At 53.0% G+C, this 21,492-nt stretch overlaps 1 protein-coding gene across 2 annotated transcripts; it reads left to right on the forward strand.

Moving 5' to 3' along the window:
* The first annotated feature begins 107 nt into the window (after window positions 1-107).
* Window positions 108-9,662, forward strand: CTSK (cathepsin K). Of its 2 annotated transcripts, none has more exons than XM_044991898.1 (8): window positions 108-264; window positions 2,248-2,374; window positions 3,967-4,089; window positions 4,485-4,640; window positions 4,978-5,196; window positions 6,761-6,926; window positions 8,470-8,575; window positions 8,740-9,662. In XM_044991898.1, exons 2-8 carry the CDS (start codon window positions 2,249-2,251, stop codon window positions 8,837-8,839), a joined length of 996 nt encoding a protein of 331 aa, XP_044847833.1. In that variant the 5' UTR covers window positions 108-264; window position 2,248; the 3' UTR covers window positions 8,840-9,662. The 2 variants fall into 2 exon arrangements, with proteins under 2 accessions (XP_044847833.1, XP_044847834.1); XM_044991899.1 differs by lacking the exon at window positions 108-264 and adding an exon at window positions 2,005-2,023.
* The last annotated feature ends 11,830 nt before the right edge of the window (window positions 9,663-21,492 follow it).

Here is a 21,492-nt window from a genome sequence, read left to right on the forward strand (position 1 = left end):
AACCGAACATCCAGCCAGCACCGCTCCCTGCAGCCCCCCCCCACTGCCCGGCCAGGCCCATATGCAAATCTGAGAAACCCTGCCTGAAACTGACAGCCCATATTTTCCAGCCGCCTGCCCGACTTCCTCAATCCAGCCAGCATAAAAAGCACTAGCAGGCGAGCAGAGCTGCAGCATCCCGCCTCTCCTCTCTGCTCGGCGTCTCTTCGGGGCACGGCGAAGCAGTCGCTAACTTTGGTATCCGAGAGCAGCCGCGACGTACAGGTGAGCCCCGCTTTCCTCCTGGGCAGCAAAGGGGGATCTGACGGCTCTCCAGACGTAGGCGCCAGGGCTGCTGGATCTGCTCGCTCCAAAGCTGGAGCGAGCGCCCCAGGCCTGTGGGGTACGAAGCAGAAATTCTCCCGCCTGCGCCCTGTGGTGCAGATTACAGAGCTTTCCCTGGGGAGCAGAAGGGGTTTCATAGCCTCACAGTAGCTTTCGCTGCTCTCGAAATAGGTTCTTTGTTCGCTTTCGTTTCCTTCTCCCCCAAGCATCAGGACCAGCCGGCAGAGGCCTGGGGCAGTTTCAGACGTTTGCTGCTGGGGCTGAACTTCGCCCAGGCCCAGGGGAACAGAAGCAATTTGGAATCCCGGGTTGACAGCCCGGCTTGTAAACCGAACGGGGAGTCTGGCTTGTTGTTAGTTTTATGGGAGCGCTCGGAGAGCCAGGGCTTCCACTGGGTTAGGTCCAGTGCATACTTGGAGTGAGAAACAGCCCCTGCCCTCAAGGGCTTCCACTCGGAATTCACCAGGCAGACAAAAGGTGAGAGAGTGGAAACTGAGGCACAGACTTCCCCTAGGGTAACGCCGGAGACAGAGCCCAGATGCTCCGCACCCAGTCCAGTGCTGCAGCCATTAGACCGCCCTGGTGGTCCCTGATTTCTGAAGAGGCGTTTAGCAAGCTGATCTCAGCATGGGGAAGACGGGTGGTGGCAGAGCGGGAGGAGCCGTCCGTTCATGCCTGGTCACTTGCACGCTGGGTGCGGGGCAGGGCTGGAGGGCGGACGCGGGCAGAGGGAGCTCAGGCGAGCGTGGAAGCGGTGGTAACGCTGGTTGTGACGTGGGAGCTCAGGGCTTGTTCCCGTTGGGGGACCTGCATTCCCTGGGACACATCCCTTCCCCACGCTGCCTGCGTTTCCTAGGCTGGGAAACGGGGATAGCAGGCTTAAGGGGATCCCGGGCGGCCCAGTGGTTAGAGCAACTGGCCCGGCAGCCAGGACACCTGGGTTCTGATTCCAGCAAGGCCGCTGACTTGCTGCAAGACCTCGGGCCAGTCTGTGCCTCAGTTTCCCCATCTGTAAGGTGGCAAGAACGTTACCCGCCTGTGGGAAATGCCTTGAACTGGGGGCAGCTGAGGCAGCAATGAGCCGGGGTGGGTTTTATCCCGGGCCGGCCTTCGCCCGGCTGCGCTGCCGTGAGGCAGAGTTAACGAGCCCAGCCGGCTTGCTCTGCATTCCTCCAAAATCTCCCAGGCGTCCGCCAAAAGGCCCTAATGGGAACCAGCTGCTGAGGCTCATGTGACGGTTGCTTGCACGTCCGACGGGGGAGTCCAGGGGCTGGGATCCGGCTGGTAAAGAGGAGCCTGGCTCACGCGGAGGTTTTCATTGACCGGCCCCGTGTAAAACCCTCCCCCGGGCCAGGCTTTGTGTTTGTGGTCAGGGGAGCGGAGTGCTGCTGAGGGCTCCATCTCGCCAGAATTCAGGAGCAAAGTCCTCGCTCTAGTCAGAGCAGGCGCGGTGCGGGATGGGGCAGGGCCGGAGCCCATCCCCCCTCCCCGAGGCAATGCTAGGCCCCGGCTACCTGCAGCCGCAGGGCTAACGCATCACTTGAGCTGCAGCTGGGTTAGAACAGGGCAGTAACGCCTGCCGGTGGAATGACGCCCCCTCCTCTGTGGGTCATCAGCTGGGTGCGAATCCAAACTTCCAGCACCGCAGCCCCGACTTCCACCACTGGAGCTAAAAGGGCAGCTCTGGCAGCTGTAGTAGGTTGTTGTCCTCTATGCGGACTGGCCACTAGAGGGGGACCTGGCCCACATTTTGCCATGTGTCGTGCATGCAGAGTGTGCAAGCTGTACAGTGCCAGGGGGATCTGTACTGACCCAGTGCGGTTGGAGGTTGTCCAGGGTGGGGTGTGTCTCGTATCGCTTTCACCTCTCCAATGCTGCCCTCCTACATTGCCCTGCTCATGGCTTTCCCCTCCGCCCTCGCAGGATGTGGTGGATCAGCCTCCTAGCCCTGCTGCTGCCGGCAGTGAAGGCCGGCGTGTACCCAGAGGAGGCGCTGGATTCCCAGTGGGAGCTATGGAAGAAAACCTACCACAAACAGTACAACGGCAAGGTACCCGGGGGAGGAGTCTGGCGGCTCCATACGGGACAGGACGCTTGGGGGACTGGGCTTCAGCACAGCTGTGGGGCTGAACGCTCGGCAGGCCGGGCCCCAAAAGCAGCAGCCGTGCTGCTAGCGCGCACAGAGCCGAGGTCTGTCTCCTCTGCTGAAGATCGTGGGCCTGGTTCACCCTCCTCTGGTCGCTGCAGAGACCTGCCATGTCAGGGGGACCGGTAGCGCTTTACCCCCACTCTGCCCCAGCGTCAGTGGGTGCGGAGAGTCCCCTGCAGCCGGAGCACTGAGGTTTATTGAGAACGGGGCAGCTGGTTTTCGAGGGGCCGATCGAGTGCTTTGGGGCTGGAAAGGCACCTAGCACTGGCAATGAGACTCCACTTCCCCGGAGGGGTAGGGAGTGGAGGGATTAGGGTTATGGGCAGAGCAGGTCTTGTGGGGCTGGAAGTTCAGTGGCAGAGGGGCTATGGGAGACCCCTGAAGGAGGGCAGGACCTGGCAATGGGGAAAGGCCGAGTGGCTGTATGGCCCTGGAGGAATGTAGGACTAGAGCTTAAGGCTAGACAAGACCCACTAAGCCTGAGCTCCTGCATAAGAGGTCCCCAGTTATCCCCTGCACGAGGCACGGCCAGGATTTGAACCTTGGCCTGCTGGCACAGAAGGCAACGGCTGTCCGCGGCACCCCCCAGCCACTTACTAGAATCATAGAGTCTCAGGGTTGGAAGGGACCTCAGGAGGTATCTAGTCCAACCCCCTACTCAAAGCAGGACCAATCCCCTGACAGATTTTTGCCCCAGATCCCTAAATGGCCCCCTCAAGGATTGAACTCACAACCCTGGGTTTAGCAGGCCAGTGCTCAAACCACTGAGCTGTCCCCTCCGCCGGGGAAAAGGGACCCTGTTACTGCTTTGGCCAGCCCAGGGAATTCTAACGAAGCTTGAAAGCAATCACGCACCGCCAGGGTGTTGTATGGATGTTGACTGAATGGATGGTGCAGAAGTCCAGGTCAGGGTTGGAGCCAGGACTGGTCACTGGAGGCCAGCAGCACAGTGGGAACAGGAGCAGCGAAGGCCGGGGGTGAGGCAGGAGCGGAGCAGGAACCAGGACCAGGACTGGGTGCGGGGGCTAGACACGAGCAGGGTCCGACGCAGCCACAACAGGAAACCACCTGGTTCCTCAGACAAACTTCCTATTTCTCCTCCTTAAATAGCATAGCTGGACCAATCGGTGGAGCTGGGTGATCCTCCAATCAGAGCTCCTGGGGGTGGTGCCTGGGTTGGGTCTATAGCCCTGGTAGCTTCTCAGCCCAGTGGGCTTCAGTAGCCATTGGGTGGCAGGTGTCTGGGAACTCCCAGGCCTGGTTCAAGACCCGGGACATCACCTTGCCCATCCCAGGGCAATATGGGAGGCCCTGTTCCAGGGCTCTCGATCTCTGCGTTGCACTGGGACAGTGATAACTCTCACCCCCGCCGCGTGGGCTCCAGACCCTGCTGCAGCTCCCGAGCTAGCGCCGGTGGGAGCCCGAGCCGGGTCCGGCCCTTGGTGTCCAATGGCCTGGTGTGTTTCCATTCCTGAATCCTCCTTGCCTCGCAGATGGACGAGCTCTCGCGCCGGCTGATCTGGGAGAAGAACCTCAAGTACATCACCACCCACAACCTGGAGTTCTCTCTGGGCACCCACACCTATGAACTGGCCATGAACCACCTGGGGGACATGGTAGGTGGATGACATGCCAGGGTATTTCCGGATCCTCGGTGAATTATCCCCAGGCGCTGGGAGCAATGTTACCCTCTGTCCCACAATCATCGCCGGGGTGTTTGGTTTAGGGTGACCAGGCGTCTGGTTTTCGACTGGAACGCCTGGTTGAAAAGGGACCCCGGTGGCTCCGGTCAATGAGCAATTCTCTCTTGGCAGAAGCTCATTTTCCTCTCCACCCAGGGCGGGTGCCAGCCCGGCAGGTTTAGCCACGTTAAAGTTCTCCTCTACCGTGCAATTCCCCAGGCAGTGCCTTTGGGTCACTGCCCCTCCCGCCCGGCAGCTCTGGCCCAACGGCGACTACGAAACGTCCGCCAGTGCCCGGCTTTGCCAAACGTCCGCCTCTCCCTCCCTAGACCAGCGAGGAGGTGGTGCAGAAGATGACGGGGCTGAAGGTCCCTCCGTCGCGTGGGCCCAGCAACGACACGCTCTATGTTCCTGACTGGGAGGAGAAGGTGCCGGACTCGGTGGACTGGAGGAAGAAGGGCTACGTGACGCCCGTGAAGAACCAGGTAAGCGCTGCTGTTCTCCGAGCTCGGCGCTTCCTTGTCCACCCCGGTTGTACCGTACGGCTGCCCTACACCGCGCTTCGCTTGTTGGCTGGGACTTTTCAGGACCAGCTCAGAGAGCCAGTGGCTGGAGTCTGGGCTCGGTTCCACGGAAGTGGAGTGGCTCCGGATTTGCGCCAGGGTGACCAAGGTCTGACTCTGACTCCTGTGAGATCCTTACATTTCAGTGCGGGGAATAACCACAAACGCTGGCTGCTTTCTGCTCTCCCGCTCTGCTCCTCCTGCCCCTCGGGCTAGGAACAGCCTCTCACTTCTGACCCTCTCCCCTCCTGTGCGTCAGGGTCAGTGCGGCTCCTGCTGGGCTTTCAGCTCCGTCGGGGCCCTGGAAGGGCAGCTGAAGCGGCAGACGGGGAAGCTGCTGGGTCTCAGCCCGCAGAACCTGGTCGACTGCGTGACCAACAACGACGGCTGCGGGGGCGGCTACATGACCAACGCCTTCGAGTACGTGAAGGAGAACAGGGGCATCGACTCGGAGGACTCTTACCCCTACATCGGCCAGGTCGGTGCCTATCAACCTGGGGACAGAGATGAGAGCAGCTCGGGGCGGAGGGGGGGATGATGGCGATGCACCAGCCCAGGCGTGAGGTCTGCTCCCCATGACACCGAGGGCAGTGCAGCCGCTAACACCTTGGAGTAGAATTTTGCAAGGCTGGGGGAGAGGGACTCGCACCTTCTTGCCCAGAGGATGGCAGTGACTCTAGTGACCGTTGATTTTCTGCTGCTGCTGGGGAAGTAACCTGGGCTGCCTCTGCCCTGTCGAGATGCCTCCCGCTCCCTGCCCGCTTGTGTAACTGCCCGTCTGCTCTGCGGCTCCTGCAGACACCTGGTGCAGGGAGCTGTGCCATGATATAAGAGCTCCTGAGACAGGGCAGGGCTCCTCACCAGACCGGGGCAGAACTTCCAGGACACCTAGTTTACTCCAGGAAAAATGCAGTTTTGGTCGAGGCGAAATGAGCCTCGATTTTTGACATGAATCCTGTCGGCCAGTCGCCAAGAAGAGGCGGCGGTGGGGTGGTGGTCCCTTTATAACTTCCTTGGCAGGCGGGAGCCCCCGCTTCCAGGTCCGGCTCCCCTGAACAGCCCCAGCCCCGACTGCTTTGATGCATCAAAAACACCAGAAACATTTCAGATTTGGTTCAACCTGACTTGAAAAATCAGTTTTTTGCCCAGCTCGACTCACAACTGAGCCTCCTGGGTATCCAGCAGCCCTGGCTACTACTCCCCCTGCGGCCCAGCTGTTCCCCACCCTGGCTCTCAACCTGTCACTCCTAACTCCCACGCTACCTGGCCGTTCCTCTGCAGCCAGCTCCCAGGCTGCTGCTACTTCCTCCTGAGCAGCCCCCTCTGGTCACACTACCCTTTTCTGTGCTGGAGAGATTGTGGGAGCTGGCTGGATGTTGCACTTACAGTTCACACAGTGCCCCCAGCAGCTTCGTTACAGAGCCAGCAGCTTTCTCCAGTGCGCCGAGGCTGCTGCGTACTGCCCCAGTCCCCATGCCCCAGCAGGGCAGTTCTCACGTCAAACCCGGGATGGGTTCTGCAGGTGTCCTTGTCTCCCCGGGACAGTTGTTCCAAGCGCCTGACCAGGATGTCGGAGGAGGATGTTTTCCTGGGGTATCAGGGGCATAAAGCAACCCGCCCTCCCCCCAGGTATTTTGCCCTTGCCTGGCTAATCACAAGAGCAGGCTGGGAAATTCTATTTATTTATTTTTTCCCCAGCACAAAATTTGGATGAAGTTGAAAACGTTTTTGTTTTCCAGAAAGTTTTCCCGAGTTTTTCTTGGAAACCAAAATTTTAACATGTTGGGGGTTTTTTTTTTTTTTTGCAACCAGAAACAGAAAAATGTCAGCCGGCCGGTTCTCTCAAACCGGCCAGACCTTTTCAGTTTTGGTTGCCAAAAACTGGGGGGGAAATAAAAAGTTTTTTTTTATAAAACTTAGAAAAAATCATCAGAATCCCCTGGAAATTTCCAAGTCGACAAAACAGCCAGTTTCCATCCCCCCAAAACCTCCTTTGACATTGCAACCTGCTCTATCTGCTGCTCTCTGTCTGCCCCCTGCAGGATGAAAGCTGCATGTACAGCCCTACCGGAAAAGCCGCCAAGTGTCGTGGGTACAAGGAAATCCCAGAAGGGAATGAGAAGGCCTTGAAGAGAGCTGTGGCCAGGGTGGGGCCTGTATCTGTGGGCATTGATGCCAGCCTGTCCTCCTTCCAGTTCTACAGCAGAGGTAGGAAGAGTGGAACCTTATGAGCCCCAGGTGATGGCCTGGGCATTGCCCATAGGGTGGGGTCTACTCCACCTTGGCTTTTGCAGGTGGGAAGGGGGGTCTCAGGTACGTTGGGCATCGAGAGGAGGGTCAGACCCCACTCTTCGCATTTCATCCCACTCAATCATCATTGCACCTTCCACCCTCTGCTATGTAACGCCACGGAAATGCAGCCACCTCTGGGGTGGAAGGCAGCCGCTAACGAGACGAAGGAGGAGGAGGAGGATAAATTTTGGCCAAGGGCTTCCCTTGATCTAATGCGAAGTGCCAGCAGATCTTTAACACACAGGCAGAGCAGACAGGAGCTGGGTTCTGGGATAGCTTCTCCCACACAGTGAGTTGTGTGTGGTGTGCCACCTTCTGTGCTAATGATGACCCCCTGGACAGGGTGTGTGTTTGAAGGCTTGCATGGCCAAGCTGCCTGCAGGCTGAGGATCCTGCTTTACAATGGGCTGACTCGATCAGCGTAACAACTAACACACTTGGCATTGATTTGACATGCTTTGCATGGACAGCTGATGAAATTTAAAAGGTGGCCAAATTTGAAACGGATTAAAAGGAAATAAATTCCTAGCTTCCAAGGCCAGAAGGGACCATGGTGATCATCCAGCAGGGGTAGTCGACAGGCGGACTGCGGGCCAAATCTGGACGGCCGGACATTTTTGAATGGACCCCCAAATCTTTTTATTTACTTGTTACTGTTTTCTGTGGAGTCTGGACCTTTGACTACCACCTTGATCAAGACATTTGAACTTTGACAAAAAATAACTGATTGCCTCTGATAGTCTGACCTCCTGTATAACAGAAGCCATGGGACTTCCCTGAATTAACTCCTGCTGGGCTGTTTCACTAAGAGAGGCCGTCTAGTTCAATCTTGACTGTAAAATTGCTTGTGAGAGGGAATCCACCGTGCACCTCGGTAAATTGTTTCAGCGGTTAATTACCCTCACCGTTAACAACTTGCACTTCATTTCCAGTCTTTTCCACACCGAGTGTAATTGGGCTGCGGGACTCATTGCCACAGGAAGGCGTTGAGACCAAGAACTTAGCAAGATCCAAAAGGAGATGAGACCTTGATGTAGATAACACGCACAGCCAGAGCTGTCGCCATTCACTCGCACCGTTTTTGGAAGGGATATTAAACCTCGTGCTTCAGGATTTAATAATAATAATAACAGGCACTAGATAAGCGCTAGGATAGATCTCAAAGTGCTTTGCAAAGGAGGTCAGTATCATTCTCCCTATTGTACAGATGGGGAAACTGAGGCATGGAGCGGGGGATGGGTTTAAGCCTAGCTCTAGCTATTAGAGGCCAGGATGAGATCTGACACGGCAAGCAGATTATCCCACATCCACCTACTGTGGGGTTCTTGCGCTTTCCTCAGACGCGCTATCAGAGACGAGATTCTGGGCTAGCGGGGCCGAGGGGCTGGTCCAGTCTGGTGATTCCTCTGTCCTAAAGTGCTGTTATACCCGCGAGTGACTCCCACCTCCCATCCCCCAGGTGTGTACTACGATGAAAGCTGCAACGCGGAGAACATCAACCACGCGGTGCTGGCGGTGGGGTACGGCACGCAGAAGGGCAGCAAGCACTGGATCATCAAGAACAGGTAATCCAATGCCGGCCAGCACCTTCTAAGGGCACCTGCCTCCGAGTGCAGCCACAGCCTCTGCCAGGAGCCCCGTGGCACTGGGCCAGGGTGATCTTACAGAGCTGGGGAAGAGCCAGTGAATCCCGGCAGAGCTTTTCACTCCCTCTCCTTTCTCTCCGCAGCTGGGGCGAGGGCTGGGGCAACAAGGGTTATATCCTGATGGCCCGGAACATGAACAACGCCTGCGGCATCGCCAACCTGGCCAGCTTCCCCAAGATGTGAGCCCGCCGCCCCGAGCACTGATCCAAAGAAGCGGCTGGATTCCTGAGCTGGCATCGTGGAGTATCCGCATCTCTGACTCGGCGTCCGCAGCTGTCTCCTCCTCGGCTTCTGTACTTGCCTTTCGTGCTTGCCGTTTTTTATACTCTGCCCTTCTCCTCTTTTGATTTGCAAAGTCAGACGCGGGCTCGTCCCTGTTCTAGGAGCCTCTCCCCCCCCAAACAAACATAGGCATCTCCCTCCCCCTGGGATGTGTGGGTGAAAGAATCAGCGTCTGCAGACAACAGACGCCGTTGTGGGGATTAGAACTCTTGCCCAGCAGCTCTGGAGGAGCAGGTCTCTACCCATATGAGCTGTGGAACTCTAGCCACCGCATCTCCAAAATCCTGGATCTGCTCCATGGCCCCAGCTCCCTCATCCGTATGCACCAGTCCGTTACAGCCTGTGTGATGCACGCCCTGCTGCTGAGTTCTGTCCTATCCCACCCCCCACTGTAGGGACAGACAGACACACAGCTGAGGGGGGAGTCGTGTAACCCAGATTCTGAAACCTTGGGATGCAGCAGCAAAAGGGAGGAGGTGGCCTGGATTCCACCTCCTGGCGGGGTTCTCCAGGTGGCTTCATGTTCCCCCTGTCCTTGCTCCACTGGAGACGTTGCCTCTCTGGGGTTGGAAGGGGAGGATGCTTTGCCTGTGTTCTGGCAATATGGCAGCAGCTGTGCCCACTCCGTATCCCGTGCACACTTGCAGCCCTACTCCGGTGTGACTGGTTCTGGTGAGACTGATATGATTTTATTTTTAAATAAACTCAGTTGGGAATAACCCGTCCCTTGCTTGGTGGTTTGCTCTGTATTCCGGCTGAATGGTCACTGGGGCACTGATTCAACATTGCCAGTAGCATCTACAAACACAGACCTCCTGGTCTGGTGTCAGGTTGGGCAGCGCGAGGCGACACCCCGGCCCTGTTCATTGCTTGCCTGTCCTGTTGTTAAGCCTCGACCAGGATTCCCTTGGGCCTCTCGTTGGAGGAGGTCAACGCTCTTTGAAAGCATTACAAATACATGGTAGTCCCTTTCGCCCGATGAGGCGGCTAACACAGCCGCTCAAAAACTTTCCATCCACTCTGCAGGTGGAAAATTGGATGTTTGACAAAATGAAATATTTTGCAGACAGTCTCTGCCTGCTTCCCAGGGAAAGCTTTGATGTTTTTCATCAAGCAAAAACAAATGCCTAAAAATGGAACAATATAGATTCTGACCCCTTCTGCCTGCCTCATGGGAGTTGTAGTTCAGCTTCCTTATGTGCCCTCTCTCCTCTGTGGGGCAGGCTCCCTAACTGGACTTCATCTCCCATGATGCACCTTGGCCATGGGACTCCTACAATACCTGACCTCACCACTCCAAGAGGCGGGATTATGCTGGATCATGGGATATGTAGTCTGAGCAGGGAGTCAGCCTATAGAGGAGAGTGGCAGCAGGAGGCATCTGAGCTACAGCTCCCATGAGGCTCCATGGAAGCATTTCCAAATTGAATTATTTTGCCTTTTGATTTTTTTTCAGTGAAACTGTTCAAATTGTCCATGGGGAGGGGAGAAACCATTTTCTCATCAGCTCTAGTGGCTAAACATTATCCCAATGTTACAGACACACAAGATCCAGATGTGATCACACTGGGCAGCCCAGCATGAGAGCCGGAGAGAACCACAGGGTCGGTCTGCAGCCAGCAGCCTCCATAACGAGTCCCTTCGTGCTCGTGACAGGCCAGTCTCTTCCGTGTGGGACACGACCTCTCCTGGGCTTGCTTCACCCATTGGTGCAATGCAGCCACCTGTGGGGTGACCCTTTGGTAGCATCCGAGGGCTGATCACAAGGCCAAAGGGCTACAGCTCTAGGACACGGGTTTGCATTGGGTTGTTTCACTGACGAAGCTGCAGACCAGGGCCCCACTGATGAGAGAAGGGGCAATCCAGACAGCCCAGGGCAACAGAGAGAGAATCAGACCATTGCACCCAATGCAACCCCTTCCCCGACTCTTCACACTTGCACGTAAGCAGATAAAACTCCATTGTAAGCAAGACATGAGAAGTCATTCTTCTCTATGCCGCCCTGCTGTGGCCTCAGCTGGAGAAGTGTGCGCAGTTCTGGGCACCACACTTTGGGAAAGACGTGGACAAACTGGAGAAAGTCTAGAGGAGAGCAACAAAAATGATTAAAAGTCAAGAACACCCGAACTAGGAGGAAAGCTTGAAATAACTGGGTTTGTCAAGTCTGGAGAAGAGAGAACTGACGGGGAACATGAGAACAGTTTTCAAGTACATCAAAGGTTTTTTCCAAAGAGGAGGGTGAACAATTGTTCTCGTTAACCTCTGAGGATAGGACAAGAAGCAACGGGCTTAAATTGCAGCAAGGGCAGTTTAGGTTGGCCATTAGGAAAAACTCCCTAACTGTCAGGGTAGTTAGGCACTGGAACAAATTGCCTAGGGAGGTTGTGGAAGCTCTGTCACTGGAGATTTTTAAGAGCAGGTTAGACAAACACCTGTCAGGGATGGTCTAGATAATACTTAGTTCTGCCATGAGTGCAGGGGACAGGACTAGATGACCTCTCGAGGTACCTTCCAATCCTACACTTCTATGATTCTATCATGTAGTGGCTGTGTGATGGGTTGCCCCCCGCCCCACCCCGGGGTGCCACCTGATGTACTCGGGTACCACTGAGCCTGCCTGTTCCACCAGCCTGGGCTCCCTTACCCTGTCCTGCTGAGCCAGGCCCTCAAGCCGCCTTCAGTACACACACAGGTAGGGACGCACCCAGCTGCAGAAAGACACAGACACTGAAACCAGCTCTGCGTGGGAAGACTCAGCCAGGGAAATGCCCAGCACTTAAATGCACCCCCCGCACTGGAGCGTAAACCCAAAATGGTACCGGCTTGCGCGGTACAGAGAACTATACAGCGTAAGCTCACGGAAATTCGCTCCCTCCCTCAGTGTGGAGAAAGATAGTCACAGCTTTGTGCCCACCGGTTATAGAATTCCACAAACTGTTCTTAGAGAAAACAAGCAAGTTTATTAGCTACCAAATGTTAAGTGATTATAAGGGGTAGCAAACACCTCAAAGCAGATTACCTAGCAAATGAAATCAACGCACAAGCTAAGCTTAATATATTAAAGAAACTGGTTATAACTAGCAATTTCTCACCCTAAATGTTGTGTTAGGCAGATTGCAGAGGTTCTTGCTTGCAGCTTGAAACTCCAGGTATTTCTTTCACAGGCCAGACACCCTCTCGCCTGGTTTCAGTCCTTTCCCAACATAAGAACAGCCGTACTGGGTCAGACCAAAGGTCCATCTAGCCCAGCATCCTGTCTTCTGACAGTGGCCAGTGCCAGGTGCCCCAGAGGGAATGAACAGAACAGGTGATCATCAAGGGATCCATCTCCTGTTGCCCATTCCCAGCCTCTGGCACACAGAGGCTGGGGACACTGTCCCTGCATATCCTGGCTAATAGCCATTGATGGATCTATCCTCCATGAACTTATCTAGTTCTTTTTTGAACCCTGTTATGGTCTTGGCCTTCGCACCATCCTCTGGCAAGGAGTTCCACAGGTTGACTGTGTCTTTGTCCTTTGTTTCTTAGCTGTTTTCAGCAGTTATCCTGGCTGGGGATTCAGTGAAGGATGAAAACTGATTAAGTCACTCCCCTGCATTAAATAGGTATTACATAGGGGGTGAATCTTTTGTTTTCCAGTGTGGTTCTCTCTCTCTCCCCACCCTCCCCCGCCATTCAGTAGAAAAACACTGGTATTCTATCATGGATGACATGATCATGTGAGCCTGCAGCCATAACTCAAAGTCTATTTGCAGCATCCACAGGAAGGCTTTCCATGAAGGTGGGAGATCAGCATCTTCAAAGACCTATTGTCTTTCCTCATGGCCCATCTGGACTGATTGAATTCTGTCTGGTGGGCGTTCCCCAGGTGTAAATCCACTTGTAATTGATACATAGTCAATATTCCTAACTTCAGATACAGAAACGATACATGCCTGCAAATAGGATAATCCTATTCAGCAAATCATAACCTTTCCAATGATCCCTCACATGCCTTATCTCGTACAACATCTATCACAGTTATGCTATAATATGATAACACTATTTCTAGGAAGCATACAGGGCGTACGTCGCAGGCTGCATGCGCCCAGCTGGCAGGGGGAAGCGATAATCAGGCCCGGTAAACTGAGCCTGGCATGTGCATTATTTTCGGTTCCTCTTTCTGATTGGGTGCGGAACAGCTGTGTGTATTTTTGCACTTTGTGTGAAATGAGGTTGAGAGCAGATGGGGGTGGGGAGAGAGAGAAGTTTTGACAGAAGCAAAACTAGATGCCCAGTACTCCGGCTCCGAGCAGAGCTCAGGCGCTGGTTGGCCAGTGGTCTGTTGTCACTGTTCGCTGGTTTTACTGTGACCTGCGTTTCCTGCTGAGCAATGTGCGGCTCAGCCCCCGCTGCTTAATTTGTGCCTTGCACACTCATGTTCCCAGGATTGCCAACTGCAAGCATTTAAAAATCGTGACGGGCCTCCACCCACAGATAATGGTTGCCTTAAAAAAAATCAAGAGCCTTTTTTTTTTTTTTTTAAATACCTCACATTTTGGGCGCTTTTAAAACTTGCTTTCCTGTTTTTGTATTGTTAAGGGGCCATACCTTCAAGCTTTTCGCTGCAACTCGTGCTTTTTGGCTTGTTAAATGAAAGCTGAGAGTCTCGTGGGAATCCCGTGACTCCAGAAGCTGGGGCTTAAAAGCACCAAATATTGCGAGACCTGTGATAAAACCCATGAGAGTTGGTGCCACTGCATCGGCACACCTTTCTGCTGCCATGTCTTGATGCAAAGACTCGTCCTTTGGGGCAAACTCCAGGAAAGGCAGTTTGATCTCTTCCCAAGCGCACTATGGAAGCCACAGGGCCTAGTGAAATACTTTAATTTCATAGTTACATCGACAACATCATGGATGAAACTGGAATTCCGTATCTGCAAAACCCCAGCTGCCACATCTGTCTCCAGGTCCTACTTTCTCTTAGGGCTTGTCTACGCTACCGCTTAAATTGATGTAAGTTATGTTGCTCAGGGGTCTGAAAGAAACGCCCCCCTTAAAGCGGTGTCTACACCACAGGTGCTGCTCTCTGGCCAACATAACTTCCACCTCTCGTTGAGGGGGAGTCATTACATCTACCGTTACCAGATGTGCTACACTGGTGCGGCTGGGTTGATGCAGCAGCGCCGATTTAGAAGTGAAAACAATCCCTTAGGGACTTGCGGGGCCCAGCAGAGGGTGCTACATCACACAATATACTTGCAAACCCAGAGCCCATTTTTTCGGCTCCTGAAGCATCCAGCAGAAGTTTCCCGGGAGATCTTCTGACCTCATTTCCAGCTGTATTAGAACAGGGCGAGCTTTATGTTGTGGTTGAGGGCTAGCTGCACCTCTGACCCCTCCTCTGGCCTCTCTGAGTGTGTCTTCCCCGCACCCAGACTTCTTTGGGGGTGGAATCCTGCAGTTTTTCCACTCTTAGACCAGGCCCTGTGCTGCAGCATTCTGTATATCGACTGTGCTCACCCCAGCAAGTCCAACTGGGGTTGGGGCCGACTGGTTCTTCCTGGCAGGAGCTGTCATGTAAATAACCAGACGGCCTTCCAGAAACGAAGTGTTGGCTAATGTTCACAATAGGAACAAAGCAGAGCGTAAGAGAGCAGGATTTAAATCCAGCCAAAGGCCTCCAGGCATGCCAGGGGCCACAGAGACGTGCTAGCAGCCGGCCGCGTCCGGGAGTGGCATGGGGCCACGGCATGCAGGCAGCCTGCCTGAGTCACCTGCTGTGCCATGGGACTTTTAGCGGCTCGGAGGTGGAGATCGCTGCCTGTGATTTATTTTTGCAGGGCTCCCCTTGATCCGGGACCCTGGGCTGCAGCCCCTAAAGCCCCTGGCTTAATCCGTCCCTGCTCCTAAGACCCCTCAAAGAGAGGGAGCAGAGGGAGGGCCCTGCAGAAACGGCTGTGGCCATAAGGGGGCGCCTGGGCAAACAGACACCTATACAAGACTCTATACTGCTCCAACTTCCCAGTCACCCCGAACTCTCTGGGGTTCCACTCACCCTGTCCTTGAGACGCCTTTTAAATCGAGCCAACGTTCGTTTGTTGTGTTTTCTGAGCCAGGTTACACTGAGTCAGGGTAGCAACATTAGTGTCAGTCGTCCTGGGTGTTTATGAGCGGCTGGTATCTGGGCTACAGTCTGCCTGTCTTTCCTGATCATACAGTTAATGCATCAATTCAGTACCTGCCCGTGCCTATGGTAAACGTTCCAGTGACCAGGTCACATACTGTATTCATAAAGTATTTCATTTCCCCCTTGCCTGTCACTGCACCTCCAGGATTCTTCGCCACACCCTCCTTCTCAAGCCTGCATTGGGGGGTCTCCTTTCCCCCATCCTAAGGGGGGGTGTGGGAGCTCCAGGGGCTCATCACCCCCCCCATCCCTCTTCCCAGGACTGGTGTTGCAAGGGGTGTAGCGGGGATCAGACTGATTCATGGGTGGGGAGTGGGTTGGAGGGAGCGGAGATGGAGCAGAATGAGCCCAGCAATGCAGACATCTCCTCGTCCCCTCTCCAAAAACTCCAGGGAGGTGGGGTGAGAACTCTGCCTGCCTCTTGCCGCAGCGTTGATTGGCTGCTCTTCCGCTGGAGGTGGAGCAGCTGGGAAAGGCAGCCAATCAGAAGGAGGGGGTCTCACTCTCTCCTCCTAAGCAGGGCTGAAATTCACGAGAGTGTTGGAGTTTCTCGTGTCATCCTGAGACTGGCACCAGCCAAAATCCCGTGACTGGTGATGGAAATCGTGAGATCTGGCAGAAATTCATTGTTGCATCAAGCCCATAACTTCTGGTTGAGCTAGAGCACGTCTTATATCCAGTCTGGATTTAAAGATCGCAGGTGCTAGAGAATCTGCCACATCTCAAATTGAGTTGTTCGAACAGTTAATTCCTCTGGCTGCTAAAAAATTGTGCCTTATTTCTAGGCTTGGCAGAACTTGATTTTTATTTTAATTTGGATGGATGCTATCAATGTTTATTTTTCTATTTTTTTTCTATTTTTATCAGTTAATTTTTCATAGCTGTGCAAAATTAAGGAGTGTAAGCATTTTTTAAATAGATTTACATTTTCCCAGTTGCAAGACATGATGGGAGGCTCAGACAGAAATTATTTAATGACAGTCAACGTTGAGATTCAGGAAGTTGAAGGTTTATAATGGTTAAAACACACATTTTCAACATCCAATGTCAAAATATATAAAGTAAATCTTCAGTCAAAATGTGTCAAGTATCAGAGGGGGAGCCGTGTTAGTCTGGATCTGTAAAAGCGGCAAAGAGTCCTGTGGCGCCTTATAGACTAACAAACGTATTGGAGCATGAGCTTACTTTGCCTGTCTGTAAATATTATGGATGGCAATATCTTTTTTAAACCATTTGTCTGTGCCCGGTGAAACTGGCATTTACTAGTGTAACCCCTTTGGGGTTCAGCAAGCATGGCCCCTTTAAATCTTTTTCCCAGGGGGGAGGAGGAGAGTAAGAAAAAGGAGGGAAAGTGCAGTGAGCAGGGCTGGAGCTCCAGGGAGAAGGGGCACGGCTGGCCCTGGAGAAGGAAGCAGAGAGAGAACCCGCCTGAGGCGGACAGGCCCGAACAGGAGCCAGGAGGAGCACTGTGCCAGGGGGAATCGCCCGAGAAGGACGGGCCGGAGCTGGATCCAGTATCACGGCTGCCCAGGGCTGCGTGGGGCTGTGAGTACTGGGGCTGGTGACTCTGCACTGGGAACAACGGGGGAGGCTGTAGCTAGTTCAGTGGGGAGGGGGTCGCTCTGTGGGGCTTTGCACAGAGCGGCAGAAGAGGGCACCGGAGGGGTTTGCTGGGGGGAGAGTTCACTGGCGCTGAAGACGACCAGGAGCACCCAAGACTCACCACCGGACTGGAACTTTGCTCAGGCCTCCTGAACTGTGAGTGCAGACGCATTGCTCAGCGTCTGCCCTTCCAGACTGTGCTCCCACTGGGTCTGTGGGGTTTTGGTTTGAATGCAGCCCTGTTTTCCTGCTCCCCCTACATTTCCCCTTGTTGTTTTTCTCCGCTCAGCCCTCTGTAAATAAATATCTCTCTTTGTTATATCCATTGTACTTTTCCGGTGGGTGGGTGTGTTCACCCTGGGGGATTTGGAACAGGTGCCCCCGGGGTGGAAGGGATTTCTCCTGCTGCATTCCTGCGCGCGCCGTCTCTTGGCCAGAGCTGCCTGCAGAGCAGACTCCATCTTGGCCACGAGGGCGCTAAAGTTACACTAGCATTTACCAATAAACATCTCAAGGCCGACTTTAGGTTGATTCCCCTGAATCAGGCCCCGTGCCCTACGGAAGAGCACCTAACTTTTTAATTTTTACTCGCCCGGCGGCGGTCCGGGTCTTCAGCAGCATTTCGGCGGCGGGTTCTTCAGTGCAGCAGAAGACCCGGAGCGAGTGAAGGACCCGCCGCCGAAGTGCCTCCGAAGACCTGGACTGCCGTCGGGTATTCGAATCGGGCCCCGCAGTTCCTAAAGCCGGCCCTGAAACATCTAATCATAGAAGTGTAGGACTGAAGGGACCTCAAGAATCCAGTGTTTCTCAACAACCAGGCTGGTCCTTGAGATTTCCCTGACACAGTTTAGGAAGGCAGCAAGCCAGGCCCTGGTATCAAAGAGGTTGAGAAACGCTGATTCTAGTCCTGTCCCTGCACTCAAGGCAGGACATGCCGCCTTTTTTCCAGGCCTAATTTGTCTAGCTTCAGCATCCAGCCATTGGATCCGGCTGTGCTTTTTGCTCCCCGATTAACGAGCGATCTACTACCAGAATTCATTTCCCCATGTCAGTACTTGTAGGTCATGAGCAAGCCGTGACCTCTTAACCTTCTCTTGGATAAACTGACTAGACAGAGCGTCTTAAGTCTCAAGGCATATTTTCTGGCTCTTGTTCCTCTAGAGCAGAGAAGAGGGGATCCCACTGTTATGAGCTGACAAGCTGCTAGAGCAGGTTAGAAAAAATGGTTAGAGTAGTTAACGGAAAAGAATTGTTTTCTCTAATTTTTTTCCAGAACGCTTAGAAATGTTTTTTGATTTTTCTGAATAAAAAAAAAATGTATTTCCCGTCCCCACCAGCTGTCCTTTTTGCCTGTTGCAACTGACTAAGGCGGATGGGGGAGGTGAAAAACATCCCAAACTGGAAAGGGTTTGGTCTCTGTTCTTTCTGGTGAGGAAAAAACAAAACAAAAAAGAAAATTCCACCACATGGTGAGAAACAGCTCCGGCCCCACAAAGGATGGAAGGGGAAACTGAGGAACAAAGAAGGGATGGGACTTGTCCAGCAGGTCATGGTAGAGCCAGGAATAGAAGCCAGGTGTCCTGGTGCTTTCAAAGCAGGAAGATTAAGGTTCAGTCTTTGCTCCTACCTTGTCCTGGAGGGCTCATGGGGTTATTACCCCATCACACAGGGCAAAATTCTCCACAGTGGAGCTCAGCTTGGATTCTCTTTCAACATTTTTTATTTTTTTAAAAAGCCATTTTATGTTTTTAAAAAAAGAAAGTGTCAGACAAAAAGTTCCGACCGGTTCTCTTGGCCAAAATGTTTCCCTCTGCCCCCGCCTTCACCTCCCAGCTGGCAGCGCTCTCCAAAGGGGCCGGGTGCTGGAGCTCCAAGGAGAGAGAACTAGGTGGTTTGTTGAGCAATTTGGGTCAAGTTTGGTTACTGGGGGGCATGACTCAGCCCTCTTTGTTTTGCAGATGAGCAGGTTTCGGTTCTAGCTGCTCGTCTTTGACTTTTTCAAACCGAGAGTTCTCAGCATTCGAGCTCATTTCTACTCTGTTTCCCAGCTGGTCTTGTGCAATTTGGGGAAGTGGATAGCGACTGCTGACTTGGGTGTTTAGAAAGCACCTCAAGGGTGCCTGGCACTTACCAGACAAAATTAATGGGGCCTCCCTACTGAGGAGGGTTCAGCCTAAGATCTTGTCTAGATTGGGGAGTGGACCCTGTTATAACCCTCAGGGCCAAGGTAGCTAGACAGCTGCAAACCCATATTGTAGCTAGGCAAAGCTGTCGTTTGCTCTGGTGCAACTGTAACATCGACAGACCCTGGTCGTCAGCGGGTGGGATCGAACTTGGGACCTCTGGAGCTTAGTTCATGAGCCAAAAGCCAACTGGCTGTTAGTTAAGGCTATAGACAGAGCAAACTCATTAATATGCCTCTCTCTCTGTCTCGGTGCCATTAGATGGGACAGAACGCCACAGCCAGGAGGTGTGTGGGTCACACAACAACTGCAGTAACCGGCCACCAGTGGCTGAAATTCCCAGTGTAGACAAAGCCTGAGCATGGATCTGACCAGGTGAGGGTAGGATTTTCAGAACTGAAGGGCCAGATTTTCCAAGGTATTTAGGTGCCTCTGGATGCAGATCAGTATCAAGTGAAAGACGCCTGAGCAGGTTGGGTGCTTGATTCCCACTGAAAGTCATCCCGGATGCCTTTTCATTTGCCCCTCACTCACTCATGAAAATGGAACTTATGTTCCTTTGTAATTACACCACTTTTGAAAATGGGACTTCGGCTGCCAAGCCATTTTGACCCTCTTGAAAATGTTTCCCCTCGTGCCTCCCACCATGGCCCGCCCCCGCCGTGCTGTTCCCAGCTGCTGCTGTTTCTTATCTGCCTAGCCAGCCCCGAGGACAGTCATGCTCAGACTGAGGCTCGCGAGTTGCAAGTGGCTCTTTGCTGCGTCTCCTGCGGCTCTTTGCACTACATGATATTAAAACACTGGGTGATTTAATTAGTAACCAATCAGGAGGCTTTTACCATGTTATTAACCAATTGTAGTTGATAAAATAATAATACCTGGTCAGTCGTTTTGCTGTGCGCATAATAGATCTACTAAATATTTCCCATCGTGCTGCTTAAATATGACACTATAGTACTATAGTCAATGAAACAATGAATTCACACGGCTCTGGCTCTACTGGGTAATGGTGATCTCTAATTTGGCTCCTGAACCACTGAGGTCTGAGTATCACCGACCTAGGACCTCATTGTGTTTGTTTATTGCTATAGGGTGTATTACAGTAGACCTAGGAGCGCCGACCTCAGACCAAGACTCCATTGTGCTAGGCACTCTGCATTAAGTGGATTACGGTAGCGCCTAGGTGCCCCAGCTGTAGATTCAGACCCCATTGTGCTAGGTACTGTACCTTATTTATTAGGTGTATTACGGTAGCGCCTGGGAGCCCCCAGGTCTGCATTGTGCTAGGCCTTGTACAGACACAATGCTGGGCCTTGCCCCGACCTAAACATAAGACAAGAGGGAACAGATGACTACATACCCCAAGGGTCGGTCCTGGGGCCGGCTTTGTTCAATATCTTCATTAATGATCTGGAGGATGGCGTGGACTGCACTCTCAGCAAGTTTGCAGATGACACTAAACTGGGAGGAGTGGTAGATACGCTGGAGGGTAGGGATAGGATACAGAGGGACCTAGACAAATTATAGGATTGGGCCAAAAGAAATCTGATGAGGTTCAACAAGGACAAGTGCAGAGTCCTGCACTTAGGATGGAAGAATCCCATGCACTGCTACAAACTAGGGACCGAGTGGCTAGGCAGCAGTTCTGCAGAAAAGGGCCTAGGAGTTACAGGGGACGAGAAGCTGGATATGAGTCAACATTGAGCCCTTGTTGCCAAGAAGGCTAACAGCATTTTGGGATGTATAAGTAGGAAAATTGCCAGCAGATCGAGGGACGTGATCATTCCCCACTATTCGACATTGGTGAGGCCTCATCTGGAGTCCTGTGTCCAGTTTTGGGCCCCACACTACAAGAAGGATGTGGAAAAATTAGAGTCCAGCGGAGGGCAACAAAAATGATTAGGGGGTTGGAACACATGACTTATGAGGAGAGGCTGAGAGAACTGGGATTATTTAGTCTGCAGAAGAGCTGAATGAGGGGGAGATTTGATAGCTGCTTTCAACTACCTGAAAGAGAGTTCCAAAAAGGATGGATCTAGACTGTTCTCAGTGGTAGCAGATGACAGAACAAGGAGTAATGGTCTCAAGTTGCAGTGGGGGAGGTTTAGGTTGGATATTAGGAAAAACTTTTTCACTAGGAGGGTGGTGAAGCACTGGAATGGGTTCCCTAGGGAGGTGGTGGAATCTCCTTCCTTAGAGGTTTTTAAGGTCAGGCTTGACAAAGCCCTGGCCAGGATGATTTAGTTGGGGATTGAGCCTGCTTTGAGCAGGGTGTTGGACTAGATACCTCCTGAGGTCCCTGCCAACCTTGATATTCTATGATTCAATGAAATTGTGTAGGAATTTAAACAGCACTTAAAAGAGGTGAGATTTGACCTTCTGGTCTCTTTTGCAGTTCAGGGAACTGTAGGCTTAAGAGGGTATTTAGTAACAGAAATGGTCAACAGTGGCAGATTTGTCTTCAAGTTCAGCAGCTTTGGCATGGTGCACACATTGTTGTTTTTTTTGTTATGACTAAAATGTTATAAAACACCCTATAGACAAACCCTCCTGAACTATAACCAACATTCTGGGATGGACACATGAGGCACAAAAATGTG

The sequence above is a fragment of the Mauremys mutica genome, chromosome 17 (genome assembly GCF_020497125.1).
Source record: "Mauremys mutica isolate MM-2020 ecotype Southern chromosome 17, ASM2049712v1, whole genome shotgun sequence".
Classification (NCBI taxonomy): domain Eukaryota; kingdom Metazoa; phylum Chordata; order Testudines; family Geoemydidae; genus Mauremys; species Mauremys mutica.